The sequence below is a fragment of the Musca domestica genome, unplaced genomic scaffold (genome assembly GCF_030504385.1).
Source record: "Musca domestica strain aabys unplaced genomic scaffold, Musca_domestica.polishedcontigs.V.1.1 14, whole genome shotgun sequence".
Classification (NCBI taxonomy): Eukaryota; Metazoa; Arthropoda; class Insecta; order Diptera; family Muscidae; genus Musca; species Musca domestica.
In genome coordinates, this window is record NW_026712192.1 from 3,007,791 (window position 1) to 3,026,873 (window position 19,083).

The 19,083-nt window shown below is 36.0% G+C and overlaps 1 protein-coding gene across 1 annotated transcript in view; it reads left to right on the forward strand.

Annotated features, from left to right (window-relative positions):
* The window catches only part of LOC101898891 (chondroitin sulfate glucuronyltransferase), a 75,761-nt gene extending 59,343 nt beyond the window's left edge, over positions 1 to 16,418 (forward strand). Inside the window, exons 3-7 of the mRNA XM_059119112.1 lie at positions 8,582 to 8,737; positions 11,093 to 11,701; positions 11,767 to 12,078; positions 12,137 to 12,317; positions 15,306 to 16,418. Coding sequence (XP_058975095.1) covers positions 8,582 to 8,737; positions 11,093 to 11,701; positions 11,767 to 12,078; positions 12,137 to 12,317; positions 15,306 to 15,715 — 1,668 coding nt within the window. The 3' untranslated portion in view covers positions 15,716 to 16,418. The remainder of the gene's footprint in view (positions 1 to 8,581; positions 8,738 to 11,092; positions 11,702 to 11,766; positions 12,079 to 12,136; positions 12,318 to 15,305) is intronic.
* The last annotated feature ends 2,665 nt before the right edge of the window (positions 16,419 to 19,083 follow it).

Here is a 19,083-nt window from a genome sequence, read left to right on the forward strand (position 1 = left end):
TCTTGTATTTACTGAGCTATATTATTGCAATCAATATCAGTAAAAATGGAGTAGATTAGCTTTTGAAATCGTCTCATCGCATGAAAATATACCAGTTACTTTAGATGTTACAAACCATGAAAGATGGTTACTCAAAATGTCAGATATTGTGGCGCTTTTTTATACTTATTATCTTATGGCTATATCTCTTGTATTTGCAGAGGTATATTATTGCAATCAATTTCAGTGTAAAGAGGAAAGTTTTGCTCATAAAATCTCGTCATTGCGTCAAAATATATCAACTACTTTCGATGTTATAAGCCATGGAAGATGGTTACTCAAAATGTGCGACGTTTTTGGCACCTTTTAATACGCGTTATATTTTGGTCATATCTCTGGTATTTGTAAAGCTATATTAATGTAATCTATGTCAATGATAAGGGAGGCGATTTGATTTTAAAATTGTGCCAGTATGTTAAAATAAAGCTATTACTTCAAATACTATACCCTTTGAAAGATGGTTACCAAAAAAATCCGAAATGATAGCGGTTTTTAAAACTCTGTATCTTTTGGCCATATCTCTGGTATTTAAAGAGATATGTTATTCTAATTAATATCAGCGCAAAGAGAAGATATTTGCTTTTAAAATCGTGTCGTTGCGTTTAAATACAGCGATTACTTCAAATGTTAAACCCTCTGAAAGATGGTTACTCAAAATGTGTGACATTCTTGGCACCTTTTAATACTCGTGATATTTTTGCCATATCTCTGGTATTTTTAAAGATATATTAATGTAATATATGTCAATGATAAGGGATGCGATTTGCTTTAAAAATCGTGTCATTGTGTTAAAATAAAGCGATTACTTCAAAAACTATACCCTCTGGAAGATGGTTACCAAAAAAATCCGAAATGATGGCGGTTTTTAAAACTCTGTAACTTTTGGCCATATCTCTGGTATTTAAAGACATATATTATTCTAATTAATATCAGAAGATATTTGCTTTTAAAATCGCGTCGTCGTTGAAATGTTAAACCCTCTGAAAGATGGTTACTCAAAATGTGCTACATTTTTGGCACCTTTTAATACTCTTTATATTTTGGTCATATCTCTGGTATTTGTAGAGCTATATTAATGTAATCTATGTCAATGATAAGGGAGGCAATTTGCTTTTAAAATTGCGACAGCGTGTTAAATTGCAGCGATTACTTCAGAAGTTATACCCTCTGGAAGAAGGTTACCAAAAATATCCGAAATGCTGGCGGCTTTCAACACTCTGTATATTTTGGCCATATCTCTGGTATTTATGGGGATAAATTAATATAATCAATACCAGTAAAGAATGGAGAGATATGCTTTTAAAACCGCATTATTCCTTAAAATATACAGTGGTTACTTCAGATGATATGCCCTCTAGAAGATGGTTACCCAAAATGTGCGAAATGTTGGCGCTTGTTACTATTCGTTATCTTTTGGCCATATCTCTGGTATTTACAAAGATAAATTTATGCAATTTATTATTAGTGAAAAGGGGAGAGATTTGTTTTTAATATCGCGTAATTTCTTTAAAATACAACGGTTACTTCGGATGATATGCCTTCTTGAAGATGGTTACCCAAAATGTACGAAATGTTGGCGTTTGTTAATACTCGCTTTCTTTTAGCCATATATCTGGTATTTACAGAGCTATAGTAATGTAATTTATGTCAGTGCAAAGGGAAGAGATTTGCTTTAAAAATCGCGTCGTTGTTTTTTTAGATGATATGCCCTCTGGAAGATGATTACCAAAAATACCCGAATTTGTAGCGTGTTTTAACACTCGTTTTATTTTGTCATATCTTTGGTATTTACAGAGCTATGTTAACAAAATCAATATCAGGGAAGGGGGGATATTTTTTTAATATCACGTAATTTCTTTAAAATACAGCGATTACTTCAGATGTTATACCCTTTGAAAGGGTATAACATCTGAAGGCATATCTCTGGTATTTACAGAGCTATATTAATATAATCAATACCAGTGAAAAGGGTAGAGATTAGATTTTAAAATCACCTCATCGCATTAAAATATACCGATTACTTTAGATGTTTTAACCGATTACTTCAGATGTTATGGCTACCCTTTAGTGCCGACAACGCCTTTGCGAAAACGCATACCACATGGGAGTTATTCAAATAAATAAAGAATGATGCATTTAGTTGGTATGTAGATTCCGTAGCAGATTTTGGATCGATCTCATGACCCATGAAGAGTTCGAGACCTAAAATTCAAAAAAAAAAAAAAAAACTTTGTCAAATTTTAGTACTTGTCTTCCTTTAGTCTTATCTCTGAAGGTCTACGAGCCACATCATTTGAGTTTGACGTTTTTCTTTGCAGTTAAACTTTCTGATTTTATTCTGCTTTTTATTTTATTTTTTATTTATTTATTTATTTTGCAAAAATGAACAGCATTAAATGTCTATGCCATGTGTTGTAGGTAGTTCTGGTTATTTGAGAAGAATATTCTGAACTCAGCATAATTGAATTTTATTCACCACCTTTTTTCAATATCATGATGAGGATACCTGACGGTCGATTGTTCGAATTTTACGTCAGCGAAATTATTGTTCCATTACTTTACAGTGATGGATACACTAACCCCCCCCTCCCTCCTCCACACCCCGCTCTGCTGTGGCAGCTCATGAACATATTTCAACTGCATAGGTAAATTTGTTTTGTTTATTGGCGTGTTCAGTAAACCGATCAATCGATCGCTTGATCAACTCACCTGATTTTAGTTCGAAATAAAAAAAAAAATAATTGCGAATAATTCCCAAAAATAAAACTATTGTTGGCAATGACGTGTTTTTTTTTCTCTTAATGTTGTTGGCCCCCACATAAAATAAACTGATTTTGCATGTTTCTTCGGAATATTTATGTCCGGATGAAATTTATTTTCCCGCCAAAAAAAAAAAAAACAGAAAAAAACAATTTTGAGTTGATTCACTTCGTTTCGTAGAGAAATCTAAACAAACTACTGTTTATCTAGTTTTTAATAATGAAAAATCTGTTGTTCATTTTTCATTTGTTGAGTAAATCAAAAATTTTTTTCTCCAAAATAAATATTTTTTTGGGGATTGTGGATCAAAGATGGCAAGAAAAGGCCTCCAAGAATTTTGAAAACTTTTAGAAAAAAAAATTGCAAAATTCTTGTGAAAAATTATGGCAATTATATTTTGAATGGTAACTCATTTTTCACCAGCTACCAGATCTTATCAAGGGCGGCACAAGCTACCAATTCTCATGAAATGGGTTCGGAGGAATAACATTTGATAATTTTCTCTTTGGAATTAAGCTTTTAATATTGAACTAAGGAGATGTCATTAAAATATTAGAATCTAGCGAAGTTCCACCCATCTACTGGTTGATAGGTGCGACGCGTTTCGCGTCTCAGGGTATTACGTCTTTGTGTATTTTTTTGTAACATGGATAATGAACCGAGGTAGACCCATAGTTACTTTTGAGGATCTCCATAGAATCACTTTCTGATTTGATTTATGCATGCCAGTCTGTCCATGTATTATTGTGAACAAAATGCAGGTCGCATTTATTATCCAATTGAGATGAAATTTTCCAAACAATATTTGTTTGGCCCAAGGACGAACCCTATTAAAATTTGTGAGAATCGGTTTAAATTTAGATATACCTTCCATACTGGGTGAGATGAAAAAACTGTAACCAACTTCAGACTGCTGTCATTTCTAATCCACTCGTCCGACAGCTGTTAAAAATATTCCAGTAACAGCTCATTACATTGTTTACAAGCGTACAAAAGCATCTTGATGAGAATTTTCCAGAAAAAATGTTATTCGTGATGGAATTCAAACGTGATAGTGTGATTACAAGAAAGTTGACGGAAGAAAACAGCAACATCAGCAGAAATAGTTCGAAAATTAAAGCAGCGACTTGATCGAAACCCGCGTCGCAGTGGCCGAAAAATGGCTCGTGAGCTGAACATATCACAATATTCCATTCGGCAATTATTGAAAAATGAGCTCAGGGTAAAGCCATTGAAATTCAAAAAGTGCAAGAACTCACACCGCAACAAAAAGAAAATAGACTCAAAAGAGCCTAGAGAGTTTCTTCACTTGGCCGAAAGTTGTGGACTGCCGAATTTGATTTTCTCCGATGAGAAAACATTCGTTGTTCAGCTGTTTGTAAACAAACAAAATGATCGTGTTTACTTGCCAAAGAGGTCAGCTAAAAATGTGCACCTTCGGTTGGCCACGAGAACTCAAGCGCCGGTCATGGTGATGGTGCGGGCTGCCATAACAGCCGTTGGTCGCTCTCCGCTCGTATTAATCGACCGTGGCATCAGAAAAAATGACGAATATTTTCGCGAAAATATTCTGGAGGTGTATTAAAGCCTTGGGCACGCAAACATTTTGGCCGCAGACCTTGGACATTCCAACAGGACTCAGCACTACCGCCCTCAGCACGTGCCACCCAAGAATGGTTACAAAATAAGGTTTCTCGCTTAATTTCCAGCGCACAATGGCAACCAGAATCTCCGGATACCAATCCGTTGGACTATTGTGTCTGGAGTATTTTGGAAAGCAAGGTTGGCACTAAAAAATACCAAAGTGTCGATCACCTCAAGCAAACGCTTCGCCGGGAATGGACCAAAATACCGCAGAGCAACATTCGGGCAGCGTGCAAGGGTTCAATTGGCCGTTTGAAGGCCATAACTCGTGTCAAAGGTGACCAATTCGAACAAATCTAAACTTGTTCTAAAATTTGATGCTGTTTCCGACATTTGTTGCTTTCATTCAAAAAAATTAAAAAAAAAAAATGTAAAAATTATGGCGGTTGTCTTTTTGCAGTTTTTTTTTTTATCTCACCCTGTATATCTGCAACCAATTTCGGGTTAATTGTGCACCAAATGGCCAATATCTGTCCAAATGACCTGAATTTCGGCACATCCGACCGAATTCAGTCTAGAAGCAAGTACATCAAATTTGGTGAAAATCGGTTCAGATATAGCTATAGCTCCCATATATATGTTTCATCCGATTTGGTTTTTAAGTCCCTCACATTCGTAATATGCACTTCACAAGAATGATGTTTCATGTCAGATTTCGTATAGAACTCGGAAATATCTTTGCAAAATTTTATCAAGATCGGTTCAGATTGAGATATATATCCCATATATATCCTTAATCTGATTTTAGGTTTATTGTGGAAATAATGACTAACATCAGCCCAAACGGAGTAAATTTCGGGACGCACATTTCCACGTCTCGGCTCCGATATTTATTATTTTAATATAACCCTTTCTCGAAGTGATATCATGCACTCTATAGCGATGTTATTTGGTATAAAAGATTAAAATGTCTCCCTCACACTTAGTGAAAATCGATTCAGAATTGGATATGCCTCCAATATATCAGATCCCTCTGAAACCAAACTATAACAGCTCTAAAGCCAAATGTAAATGGGTGGGAGCCCTACTAAATATACATAGTGGTGTAGGGTATCATAGAGTCGGCCCCGCCCGACTTTTGACTTTTCCTTACTGATTTTATTTATATCAAAGCAATTCAAGATCGCATTGCAACTTCATTCTCATCTCCATCGCCGCGGTCAACAACCTTCAAACATTATTAATTTCCAGCAAATTCTGGCGTTAGTCATGATGTACACCCTCGAATGGGATCCCAAAAAAATTGTTTTTTTTTTTTTCAATTTCTTAAATATTAAATTGCCGGCTTCCTTTTCCAAAACAAAAAAATCAAAGAAACAAAAACAAAGCACTTGCTTTGTTTGTGCAATTTTCCAAACACTTTCGCAAGGAACTGACTGGCTGGTCGTCTGTTGAATCCATTGTCTCCTCATGGTGCCCTGAGAATTTAATGGCAATTTAATGAATTTTTATGTTGACAGGAAGGCAGGCATTCAAATATTCATGAATTTTTATGTTTCGTTTTATGCAGTGGCGTAGTCAAAAATGTAATGAAGGGGTGGGTGGAGGACAATGTGAAAATAGAAACAAAAATTAAGAAAATATTGAATATTTTTTAAAGGACTATCAGACCTTTAAAAGGGGAATAAAAAAATGTTGACCCTTTTGTGGGGACGGTACAGGGAGGAGTAGGTCGATATCTACTATCTTCACAACACATCTTCTATTGGTAGAAATATTGAGATTTGGTGAATTTAAAAGAAAACAATACACATTTCACATTTTACGAACTTCGTGGCGATTTAAAATTTTGACCCGTTGTGGGGAAGATACCAGAAGGAGTGCATCATTTTTAAACCAGATTTTGTGTTAATAAAGTTATTAGAATGTGCGAAATTTGAAGACATTCGGACTTTTATTACACATTCTATAAGATTTATAATTACGCCAAAATTTAGACCCTTTGTGGGGGAGGTACTTGATGTAGTGGACCGATATTTTCCATTATCGCACCTGACGTAGCACTAACAAAAATAATGGAATTTGCACACAATCGAATGACCCTTTTTCTTTCCATGAGTTAATTATTTTCTTTGAAAATGTTGACCATTTGTGGGAGAGGTACTAGAAAGAGTTGGTCGATATTGCCCATTTCCGACCTCCATATAAATTTGATAAGCGTAGAATTATAAGACGATTTAGCCCTGTCCGTCCGTCTATTGTAATCACGCTAGAGTCGAAACGAAAAAATATAAGAAGCTAACATTTTGCTCATATCAGTTTATTGTCTGCAGGCAGGTCAAGTTTGAAGATGGGTTATATCGACCCACGATATCGTATATCCCCCATATAATGGTCCCCCTGATATTCGGTATTTTGATGATTTTAACTACAGTTTTCAGTGGAATCGTTTAAAAATCGGTACTGTAATCTGTCGCTAAAAATAAATATACCGAATACCGGGAGGTTGTTATATGGGGGCTGTACGAAGACGTGGACCTCCACAGACAATTTTCTGTCATAGGCTGTAGGATCCATTACGAACTTCAAATTCCAAATTTGAAACAATTCCGTTGAATAATGCCGCTAAAATGATCAAAATACCGAATATTGGGAGGTACCTAGAGGCTATTCGAAGACCTGCACCGACAATTTTCTGTCATAGGCTGTAGTATACTTTACGAACCTCAAATACCAAATTTGAAACAATTCCGGTGAATAATGTCGCTAAAATCATCAAAATACCGAATATCGAGAGGTACCTAGAGGCTATAAGAAGACGTGGGCCTGCACACACAATTTTCTGTCATAAGCTGAAGGATTCATTACGAAGTTCAAATACCAAATTTGAAACAATTCCGGTGAATAATGTCGCTAAAATGATCAAAATACCGAATATTGGGAGGTACCTAGAGGCTATTCGAAGACCTGCACCGACAATTTTCTGTCATAGGCTGTAGTATACTTTACGAACCTCAAATACCAAATTTGAAATAATTCCGGTGAATAATGTCGCTAAAATTATTAAAATATCGAATATCGAGAGGTACCTAGAGGCTATAAGAAGGCGTGGACCTGCACAGACAATGTTCTGTCATAGGCTGTAGTATCCATTACGAACTTCAAATACCAAGTTTGAAACAATTCCGGTGAATAATGTCGCTAAAATTATCAAAATACCGAATATCGGGAGGTACTGTTATATGGGGACTATACGAAGATGTGAACCTGCACAGCCATTTTTGTGCCATATATTGTAGTATCCATTACGAACTTCAAATACCAAATTTGAAACAATTCCGGTGAAAAATGTCGCTAAAATTATCAAAATGCCGAATATCGGGAGGTACTGTTATATGGGGGCTATACGAAGATGTGAACCTGCACAGACAATTTTCTGTCATAGGCTGTGGTATCCATTGCGAACTTCAAATATCAAATTTGAAACGATTCCGGTGAATAATGTCGCTAAAATCATTAAAATACTGGTACCTCCCATTACCATTATATGGATGCTATACCAAAACGTGGACCTACATGACCCATTTTCAATACCAAAAGTCCTGCAGACATAATATACATTTGAGTAAAATTGTGTCAACCTACTTTATTTCGTTCGGAAGCTAGAGTGATTTCCACAGAGGGATAGACAAACGGACATCGCCAAATTGACATAGAATTTTATGCTGATCAAGATCAAGGGTCTAAAGGGTCTAAAATGTATATTTCGAGGTGTTACAAACGGAATGACAAACTTAATATACCCTGCATACTATGGTGGAGGGTATACAAATTCTTCATGGAGGGATGCATTTTTTTGATATTTACATGCTTTTAAAAAAATATTCCTACCCCGACTCTGTGTTACTCATGTTTTACTCTCGGACTCTAAACAATCTCCCGACTTTGTTTATGCAGAAATAAATAAATGTGTATATGTGTACATATATCCAAATACTGTCAAAAGATTTAAGTTTCATCCTCGTTGAACTTGTCAAGCAGAGTGAAACATTTGTTAACAATATGCCGTCAAACGGTTAAAGATGGAGACCATCACTCAAACTTTCGCATCCCCCACCATACCCTTTTTGCCTCTTGTACATATTTTAAACAAACATAAAAATAATGTTCTGCCATCTTCGTTTTTTTTCTTTTTCAGGGTATCCAACAGCGGACATATGATTTGAAATCGAGTGTGAAACTATTCAAAGATTTGAATTTACTAACAAAAGACGAGGCATTCCGCAATGCAACCACAATATATCCGGTCACATCGATGGATGATTTCTATCGTTTGCATGCCTATTTTTCGAAGGTAAGGAGAACATTTTTTTTTTCTCTCTTAAGGAATTTTTTTTAATGCCAAGAAGGGGTATTGTAGAATTCGGAAGGTAAAGTCAAAAAATCTCATCAAAAATTGGAAAGTTTGATAAGGTAAATTGCAGAGATGGATATGATTATTTGAAAGGTAATGTACCTTCTTAAATCTACCACAGCTGAAATTGGAATCATAAACATATTTATACCCTACACATTTGTGCATTTGCATTTGTTTGTAACATGGAGAAGCAATCGAGATAGATCCATAGTTACTTTTGAGGATCTTCATAGAATCACTTTCTGAGTCGATTTATGCATGTAAGTCAATCCGTCCGCCCATGTATTTTTGTGAACAAAGTGCAGATTGCATTTACTATCCGATTGAAATGAAATTTTCCAAACAATATTTATTTGGCCCAAGGACGAACCCTATTGAAATTGGTGAGAATCGGTTCAAATTTAGATATAGCTCCCATATATATCTTCAACCGATTTCGGGTTAATTGTGCATCAAATGGCCAATATCGGTCCAAGTGACCTGAATTTTGCCACATCCAACAGAATTCAGTCTGGACGCAAGTACATCAAATTCGGTGAAAATCGGTTCGGATATAGTTATAGTTCTCATATATATGTTTCATCCGATTTTGCTTTTAAGTCGCTCACATTCGAAATATGCACTCCACAACAATGATATTTGGTATGAGATATCAGATAAAGCCCAGAAATACCTCTGCCAAATTTTATCAAGATCGGTTCAAATTTAGGTATAGGTCCCATCTATATCTTCAACCAATTTCGGGTTAATTGTGCACCAAATGGCCAATATCAGCCCAAATGACCTGAATTTTTAGCACATCGGACCGAATTCAGTCTAGACGTAAGCACATCAAATTTGGTGAAAATCGGTTTAGATATAGCTATAGCTCCCATATATATGTTTCATCCGATTTGGTCTTTAAGTCCCTCACATTCGTAATAAGCACTGCACAGCAATGCTATTTGGTATCATATATCATATACAGCCCAGAAATACCTCTGACAAATTTTATCGAGATCGGATATAGCTCCCATATGGGTGAGATAAAAAAACTGCAACGGAAATAGCATCAAATTTTAGAATAAGTTTAGATTTGTTCGAATTGGTTACCTTTGGTACGAATTATGGCCTTCAAACGACCAATGAAACCACGTCACACGCTACCCGAATGTTGCTCTGCGGTATTTTGGCCCATTCCCGGCGAAGCTCTTGCTTGAGCTGATCGACACTTTGGTATTTTTTAGTGCCAACCTTGCTTTCCAAAATACTCCAGACACAATTGTCCAACGGATTGGTATCCGGAGATTTTGGTTGCCTTTGTGCGCTGGAAATGAAGCGAGGAACCTCATTTTGTAACCATTCTTGGGTGGCGCGTGCTGAGTGCGATGGTGTTGTGTCCTGTTGGAAGGTCTGCGGCCAAAATGTTTGCGTGCCCAAGGCTTTAATACATCCTCCAGAATATTTTCGCGATAATATTCGGCATTTATTCTGATGCCACGGTCGGTTAATAGAGCGTAGAGCGACCATCGGCTGTTATGGCGGCCACACCATGAATTCTGGTGGCCAACCGAAGGTGCACATGTTGAGCTGACCTCTTTGGCAAGTAAACCCGATCATTTTGTTTGTTTACATCGGATAAAACCAAATTCGGCAGTTCACCAAGCGAAGAAACTCTTTAGGCTCTTTTGAGTCTATTTTCTTTGCGGTGTAAGTTCTTGCACTTTTTGGAATTTCAATGGCTTTACCCCGATCTCATTTTTCAATATTTGCCGAATGCAATATTGCGATATGTTCAACTCACGAGCCATTTTTCGGCCACTGCGACGCGGGTTTCGATCAAATCGCTTCTTTACTTTTCGAACCATTTCTGCTGATGTTGCTGTTTTCTTCTGCCCACTTCCTTGTCGTCGGGCTACGCTACCAGTATCACGGTTGCGAGCGATGGTACGAGACACAAAAGACTTATTCACATTTAAATGCTGGAGTGCTCTAACGATAGCCACTTGAGGTTTTCCAGCTAAATATAAAGAAATCACACTATCACGCTTGAATTCCATCACGAAAAACTTTTTTTCTAGAAAATTCTCACCAGGACGCTTTTGTACGCTTGCAACCATTTTAATGAGCTGTCACTGGAATAATTTTAACAGCTGTCGGACGAGTGGCTTGGAAATGACAGCAGTCTAAAGATGGTTGCAGTTTTTTCATCTCACCCTGTATATTAATCCGATCAGAGAATTCGATCCTCACGCATTTGAATGCATAATTTCCGTTATTAAAATCCCATTAAATTTACCCTTTCCATTACAGTATCATTTGGAGATCGTTCAACAGAACAGCGCCGATCTGGAACAAAAATCCTATCGCATTGCGAATGGTACAATTTCGAATAATATTCTCGAAATACGCTGGCCCCTGGGTGTGCCCTTGGCTAGTGCACCCGAAACCCGTCACGACATCATCATGTGGCACTACATGAATGAGACACATATCTTTTTGCCCAATGCCGAAAATAATGTCGAACCCTTATCTGCCATTGAGGCGGATGATCTGAAGAAAGTTCTAGACATAACACGGCAATATGCCAAACATAAATTTCCCAATATGATTTATGTGGGAATCCATAGTATCTATCGGAGATTTGATGCCACTCGGGGTATGGATTATCGTATACACTTATTGCTGCGCGATACCGGACGATTATCTGCCTTGACTCAAAGGGGGCCAGAAATTAAAAATTTCCAAATTGTTAAACCCCTGGGACGGGTGGAAGTGGTGCCATCGCCCTATGTCACCGAATCGACGAGAATAGCCATATTGGTGCCGACATTCGAACATCAAATGGAAGAGGCTTTACAGTTTATCAATCAATATGAAAGGACTTGCATGCGCAATCAGGATAACACTTTTTTGTTGATGGTAAGTTGAGAATATATCCTATTCCATTTCGGCCTAATCTCACATGTCCCCCTCTTTCATTACAGATTTTCATGTATCGCACCGAATCGGCCAGCAAAGGTGACAACGATCCCTTTAAGGTAATCAAAACTCTTGCCCTCGATCTCTCATCGAAATACAAAAGTGATGGCTCACGCATAGCCTGGGTCTCGGTGAGGCTACCCCAGGTCCTCAGCGAATCTTCAGCAACGGAAGACATTATGTTGAGCTCAGTATATGGCCGCAATGAAATTCTCAGCATTGCCGTAGCCGATCTTGCCCTACCCAAACTGGGTCTCGACAGTCTGGTTCTAATGGCCTCAAATTCGATTAGCTTTAAACCAGATTTTCTTAATCGGGTATGGTATTTTACCACATTTTTTAGATAGTTACCTGATGCATTTTTTTTCTTTACAGGTCCGCATGAATACCATACAAGGCTTCCAGGTCTATTCACCCATCGGTTTCATGATGTACCCATGTAAACTTGCCGGATTTTGTAAGGAATGCGAAACCTGTGATGTCAGCCAAAGTACTGGGTACTTTGATAAATGGAATTACGATATAGTTTCATTTTATAGTCGCGATTATGTGCAAGGTATGTGCGAGATGATGGGATAAAGTAAGAGGCAAATGTTAGATGTAAAGAAATTTAAAATGAATTGGTCAAGTTGAGCCATTTCCCCACGAGAAATGTCATTGGCCTTAACAAATTCTCGTTGCATGATACCGACAGGATTTGTCCGAATTCTCATTGAAAACTTGACCTGACGACACTTTTTCTTTTGTGATCCTAAAGATATATGATTTTAGATTTAATTGTAATATTTAAGGAAGTGCTGTCGATCTGTCCCAGTAATGAAAGTTTCTGGAAGACATTTCTGCCAGGGTTCCATAAATCCACGAGAATGGCATGGCCATTTCCAAAAAAAAAACTAGTAAAAAAGCTGAACTTTGAATATCCTCCACCATGTGAAACGAATTTGCAAAATTTTAAAAAAGTAAAATCCGTTAAAAGTTCTGTTGAAATCTTCAAAATACCGAATGTAGCCCTTACATTAGGGTCTATACGACGACTTGGACCCGCATAGGCAACTTTTGTCATAAGCCATTATAATATTCCAATCCGAAACTTGAAAAAAATTCGGTGAATAATGTAGCTAAAATCATAAAAATACCGAATATCGAGAGGTACCGTTACATGGGAGCTATACGAAGACGTAGATTTGCACAGACAATTTTCTCTCAAAGCCGAACTTCAAATACCAAATTTAAAACAATTCCGGTGAATAATGTCGCTAAAATCATCAAAATTCCGAATATCGGCAGGTATTGTTATATGGGGCTATACGAAGACGTGGACTTGCACAGACAAGTTTCTCTTTAAGGCTGTAGTATCCATTACGAACTTCAAATACCAAATTTGAAATAAATCCGGTGAATTATGTAGCTAAAATCATCAAAATGCCGAATATCGTTAGGTACCGTTATATGGAGGCTATACCAAAACGTGAACCTGCACAGACCACTAATGCACACTATGGTGGAGGGTATAAAAATATAACCCCTTTGGTATCAGAAGGAGTAGACCGGTTATTCCATATTCACAGCAGATCTTTTATTGATATACACATTAGGATATGCCGAGTTTAAATGGAATTTGATGCTCATTTTCGATCTTTTGTGGGGTACGTACCAGAAGGATGGGTATATATCAATTGATACGGCCAACACGTGCCTCGTCGAAATAACCGTTTTAGACCCTAGGTCTCTTTGGACCAAATCCGTTTCAGGATTCATTGGATTCGATCTATCGATGTCCGTCCGCCCATCTGGCTTGCTGGTGCGCACGATAACTCTCGAAGCGAGTATCCGATTTGGTCCAATCTTGGTATATCGTAATATTATTGTCAAGCTTAGATCGAGTTCGGAGATGGACAATATCGATTCACTCCTTCTGGTACCTCCCCCACAAAATGCCAACATTTTCAAAGAAAATAATTTAGTGCATAGAAAGAGAAACGATAATCCGATTTTGCTCCAACTTTGCAAATCCTAATATTTGCATCAGTGCTAGGTCAGATGTGAAAATTGACAATATCGGTCCACTTCATCAAGTACCTTCCCCACAAAATTATAACTCTTGTAAAATGTGGTGTAAGTGTCCGATTGTCTTCACATTACAAACATCACAATGTTTTTATAAACCCAATATTTGGTGTGAATATGGAATATATCGATCCACTCCTTCTGGTACCTCCCCCACAAAGGGTCAAAATTTTGAATACTGAATAAAACAAGAAATGAATTCCCAATAACATTTAGGCTTGGCACATCTCAATATTTTCATAAACACAAGATCTGTTATAAAGATGGTACAGTTCGGAAGATTTTTTCTGTTACCTCCCCCACAAAGGGTCAATTTTGTGAATAACCAAAACAATCATCGAATCTGAAAAAGGCGCCCAGTTCTTTTTAAATTACATACAACACAATATTTTCATCAACCCAAGGTCTGGGTTATAAGATGGGATATATCGGTTCACTCCTTCTTGTACCTCTCCCCAAAGGGTAAAATTTTTGAATATCCACGAAGCTCATAAAACGCAAAATTAACATCTGACTTGGTACATCTCAATATTTTTATCAGCACAAGATCTGTTATAAAGATGGTTGAGATCGAACCATTTCTTCCGGTATCTCCCCCACATAGGGTTCAAGATTTTTGAAAACAAAACGTTCAAAGAAAGCGAAATAAGCATACAACTCTCTTCAAATTTCACAAATCCCAATATTTTTGCTTATGCAAGATCTGTTGTGAAGATGTTATACATCTGCCAACCCCTTCTGGTATCTCACCCACAAAGAGTCATAATTTTCAATATTTTCATGTGTCATAACTTGCGAAAAAAGTCAGCTAAATATTTCTCTCAAACAGAAACCTGAGATGAAAATGGAATTTATGATTTCGTATAAAATTTGATATGAATGTTCGATTTTTTTCTAATTTTTCCCATATCAATATTTTTATCTGTATTAGATGAAGTATGAAAATGGGATTCTTCGGTCCGCTATATCTGTTACCTCACGCATATTTCCACATTTTACAAGAATTTGCACATATCTCATATAATAATACTTATATGAGGTCAGATACTAATGCTTCGGAGCCTCACTCATAAAGGGTCAACAGATTGAATAATCATAACTCAAGGCTGGGCGTATAAATCTGTAGGCAAAACCGACTGTCAAAAAATATTCGCTCAAGATTGAACTTGACAGGGTAACTTACAGAAAATACAGGACTGGGTGTCTTTATTAGAAATGGCTAGCTTAAAATTATTGTAACACGGTCAGAATATTCTCAGCTGCTGGTACTGGTACTAATTTTGGAACTGAAATTTTTAAATCATAAATCATTCAAATTTGTAAAATTTATTGAAAAATGCATATTATAACAACCTCCGATTGGCGTCGTATAAGAAAACATGACATATCAATTTTCCCAAGCGTTGATGCATCTCCCTGTATTCTTCTGCCATACCTTCAATTTTCTAATCTTCTATTTTTTGTTCTTCTTTTCCAGCCCGCAAACTAATTGAAGCAGCTGTGCCGATAACACGTTCCGATAACGACATTGAACGGCTGCTGACACGACCGGACAAGAATATCAATAATGTCCTCGATATGTTTGTGGCATCCCAGCTGCCGGTGCATATTTTGCGGGGTGTTGAACCGAATTTACGTTACGGTGGTGCCATTAAGAATTTCATCGATAGACAAAGTTATGAAACAAAACCCATACCAAAATGTCCACTGGAAACTGGAGACGAGGTGGTGGCGGTCGGCGATCCAGCAAATGCAAAAGAACGAAGTAGTACGCGAACGACGACGACGAAAGATGAAGGAGAACATAAGTGTATACACTTGGCATCGAGGAAGCAAATCGGTTATGCCATAATACGTTACGAAGATAAAAGTATTATTAACAAATGAGACCACTTGTGGGTTGCGGGGGAGAGAAACAAGAGTGACTTCCTTTGTTTGCTCTCCTCTATTGGCTGTCTCGTTGTTGTTATTAGTTTGTTATATATATTTTTTTTAAATATTTCTAAATGAAAATATACATATCTTCCTCATTGCAGCTAACTTTACTAGTGTCATGTATACATACATATATACACAGTTATATGTAGGTATATAATTTATAATTGAGTCAAGTATTTCCAATTTATAGTCTGTAGTTAGGGAATTTATTAAATAATTTTTTTTTTATTTAATTACTTCATGCACATAAACATATTCATTGTATTTGTTTGTTGTCATTATTATTGTTGTAAATATATGTATAGGATTATTTTTATGTGTAAGAAAATATTTTAGTAATAATTTAAAAATTTATAAAAAAAAAATTAAAATTGCCAAACATTCATTTAAAAATTGTGTTGTGTAGAACACAAATGCCACATGCATACATTTTCTTTTCGAAATAGAAATACGTAAATATAAAAATAATAGAAATCCAATGTTACAAAGCTCCAACGATTATATCAAATGCTCAAATAATTTAGCATATACATTTATAATTTATTATAATTATAGTATATTTATTCTGTTTAACATAGTTGTCATATAATTTGCCAAAATCTTGCTTGTATATTTTATTACGAAATATGAAAAATATTCCTATAGAATTTAATTGTATATTTGTTTATATTTTATTTTTGTATAAATTTCTGTATTTTAAGGAACTTTTTATACCCTGTATCCACTATATGGAAAGGGTATTATGTCTTTGTAACACGGAGAAGGAAGCGAAATAGAACCATAGTTACTTTTGAGAATCTTTATTGAATAACTTTCTGAGTCACATTTTCAAAACGCAGGTCGTATTTAAAATCCGATTGAGATGAAATTTTCCAAACAATATTTTTTTGGCCCAAGGACGAACCCTATTAAAATTGGATCAGATTTAGGTATAGCTCCCATACATACATATCTTCAACCGATTTCGAGTTAATTGTGCCCCACATGGCCAATATCAGTCTAAATGATCTGAATTTTGGTACATCCGAACGAATTCAATCTAGGAGCAAATTCATCAAATTTGGTGAAAATCGGTTCAGATATAGCTATAGCTCCCACATATATGTATGTTTCATCCGATTTGGGGTTTTAAGTCCCTCATATTCGTAATATGCATTCGACAACAATGATATGATGACACCTCTGTCAAATTTTATGGAGATCGGTTCAGATTTAGATATAGCTCCCATATATATCTTCAACCGATTTCGGATTAATTGTGCAACAAATGGCCAATATCAATCCAAATGATCTGAATTTTGGCAAATCCGACCGAATTCAGTCTAGAAGCTAGTATATTAAATTTAATGAAAATCGGTTCAGACATAGCTATAGCTCCCATATATATGTTTCATCCGATTTGGTCTTTAAGTCCCTCACATTCGTAATATGCACCCCACAACAATACCAGATATCAGATACAGCCCAGAAATACCTCTGCCAAATTTTATCGAGATCTGCCAAGATTTGGATATAGCTCCCAAATATATCTTCAATCGATTTCGGGTTAATTGTGCCCCAAATGGCCAATATCAGTCGAAATGATTTGAATTTTATCACATCCAACCGAATTCAGTCTAGAAGCAAGTGTATTACATTTTGTGAAAATCGGTTCAGATATAACTATAGTTCCCATATATATGATTCATTCGATTTTGTGTCTAAGTCGCTCACATTCGAAATATGCACCCCACAACAATGATATTTGGTACCAGATATCAGATACAGCCCAGAAATGCCTCTGCCAAATTTTATCAAGATCGGTTCAGATTTGGATATAGCTCCGATCCATATCTTCAACCGATTTCGTGTTAATTGTGCACCAAATGACCAAAATCTGTCCAAAATCCCTAAACTTTGGTACATCCGACCGAATTCAGTCTAGAAGCAAGTGCATTACATTTTGTGAAAATCGGTTCAGATATAACTATAGTTCCCATATATATGTTTAATACGATTTGGTGTTTAAGTCCCTCAAATTCGTAATATGCTTTCGACAACAATTATATTTGGTATCAGATATCTTATAGAGCTCGGAAATACCTTTGCCAAATTTTATCGAGAACGGCTAAGATTTGGATATAGGTCCCATATATATCCTTAATCCGATTTCAGCTTTATTGTGCAAATAATGGTTAATATCAGCCCAAATGAAGTGAATTTCGGGACGTAGGTTTCCTTTTTGTGAACTCGACTCCGAAGTATATTTTTCTATATAATCCTTTTCGGAGTGATATTCTGCACTCTATACCAATTTTAGTTGGTAAAATGTCTTTGTCAAATTTACTGAAAATCGATTCAGAATTGGATATGCCTTCCTATATATTAGTTCCCTCTGAAAGCAAACTATAACTGTTCTAAAGGAAAAGGTTGGGTGTAGGGTATCAAATGGTCGGCCCCGTCCGTCTTTTGACTTTCCTTACAAAATATTACAGTGTAAATAGAGTTATATCCAGAGAAAATATTTTTAATAATCAACTCTTAAAGATCTTTTTATTTTTTTTTTATTTTATTTATTTTCAATTTGTACAGAAACTTAGCCGACAGGGCCATGGACGGTTCCAAAAACTTCTATACATGACTACTCTAAATTAATTATAATATCCTTAATCCTAAAAGACTTACTTAAAATTAAACACTGAAACAAATTAACAAATATGAGAATAACAAAATGTCCAAGGTCTCTTGAAGTCCTTTCAAACAAAAATAAAAATACCGATCAGCCAATCAAAGAATAGAGTTTTTATCAAAAAAAAAAACTGCGAATATAAAAGTGCAGCTGAATGTACAGGCAATTCTCATCACTGATGGTCCCAAATCTCTAGAAGTTACAATCGACAGCAAGTTTAAGTCGTCAGAAAGTTGAAAACTGGAAAAAAAATCCTCAGGTCGTTGGCAGACAGAAGGATGAACAGAAAATATGTTGGAAAATATGTATGTGAATGATCCAGAACTGCCCGTACAAAAATTAGAGAAATTACCCGTTGCGTAATATATGCGTTTTCCAACAAACATACCCCTATTTAAATACTTTTTCATTCAATATTTTTAATTCCCAAAATGTTTTCATTGTACCACCAAAATATACTGGTATTGATATATAAACCTTGTAACGTTATCCCCCAAACTTATAGATTTTCAGGACACCCGTATATTGTGTATAAAGGTTTTAACTTTGTTCTTTTTTAAATTTATTGTAATTTATATATATATATTTATTTATATTATATTATATTATATATATATATTTATAAAAATTACAACAAGTTCCTTATGGT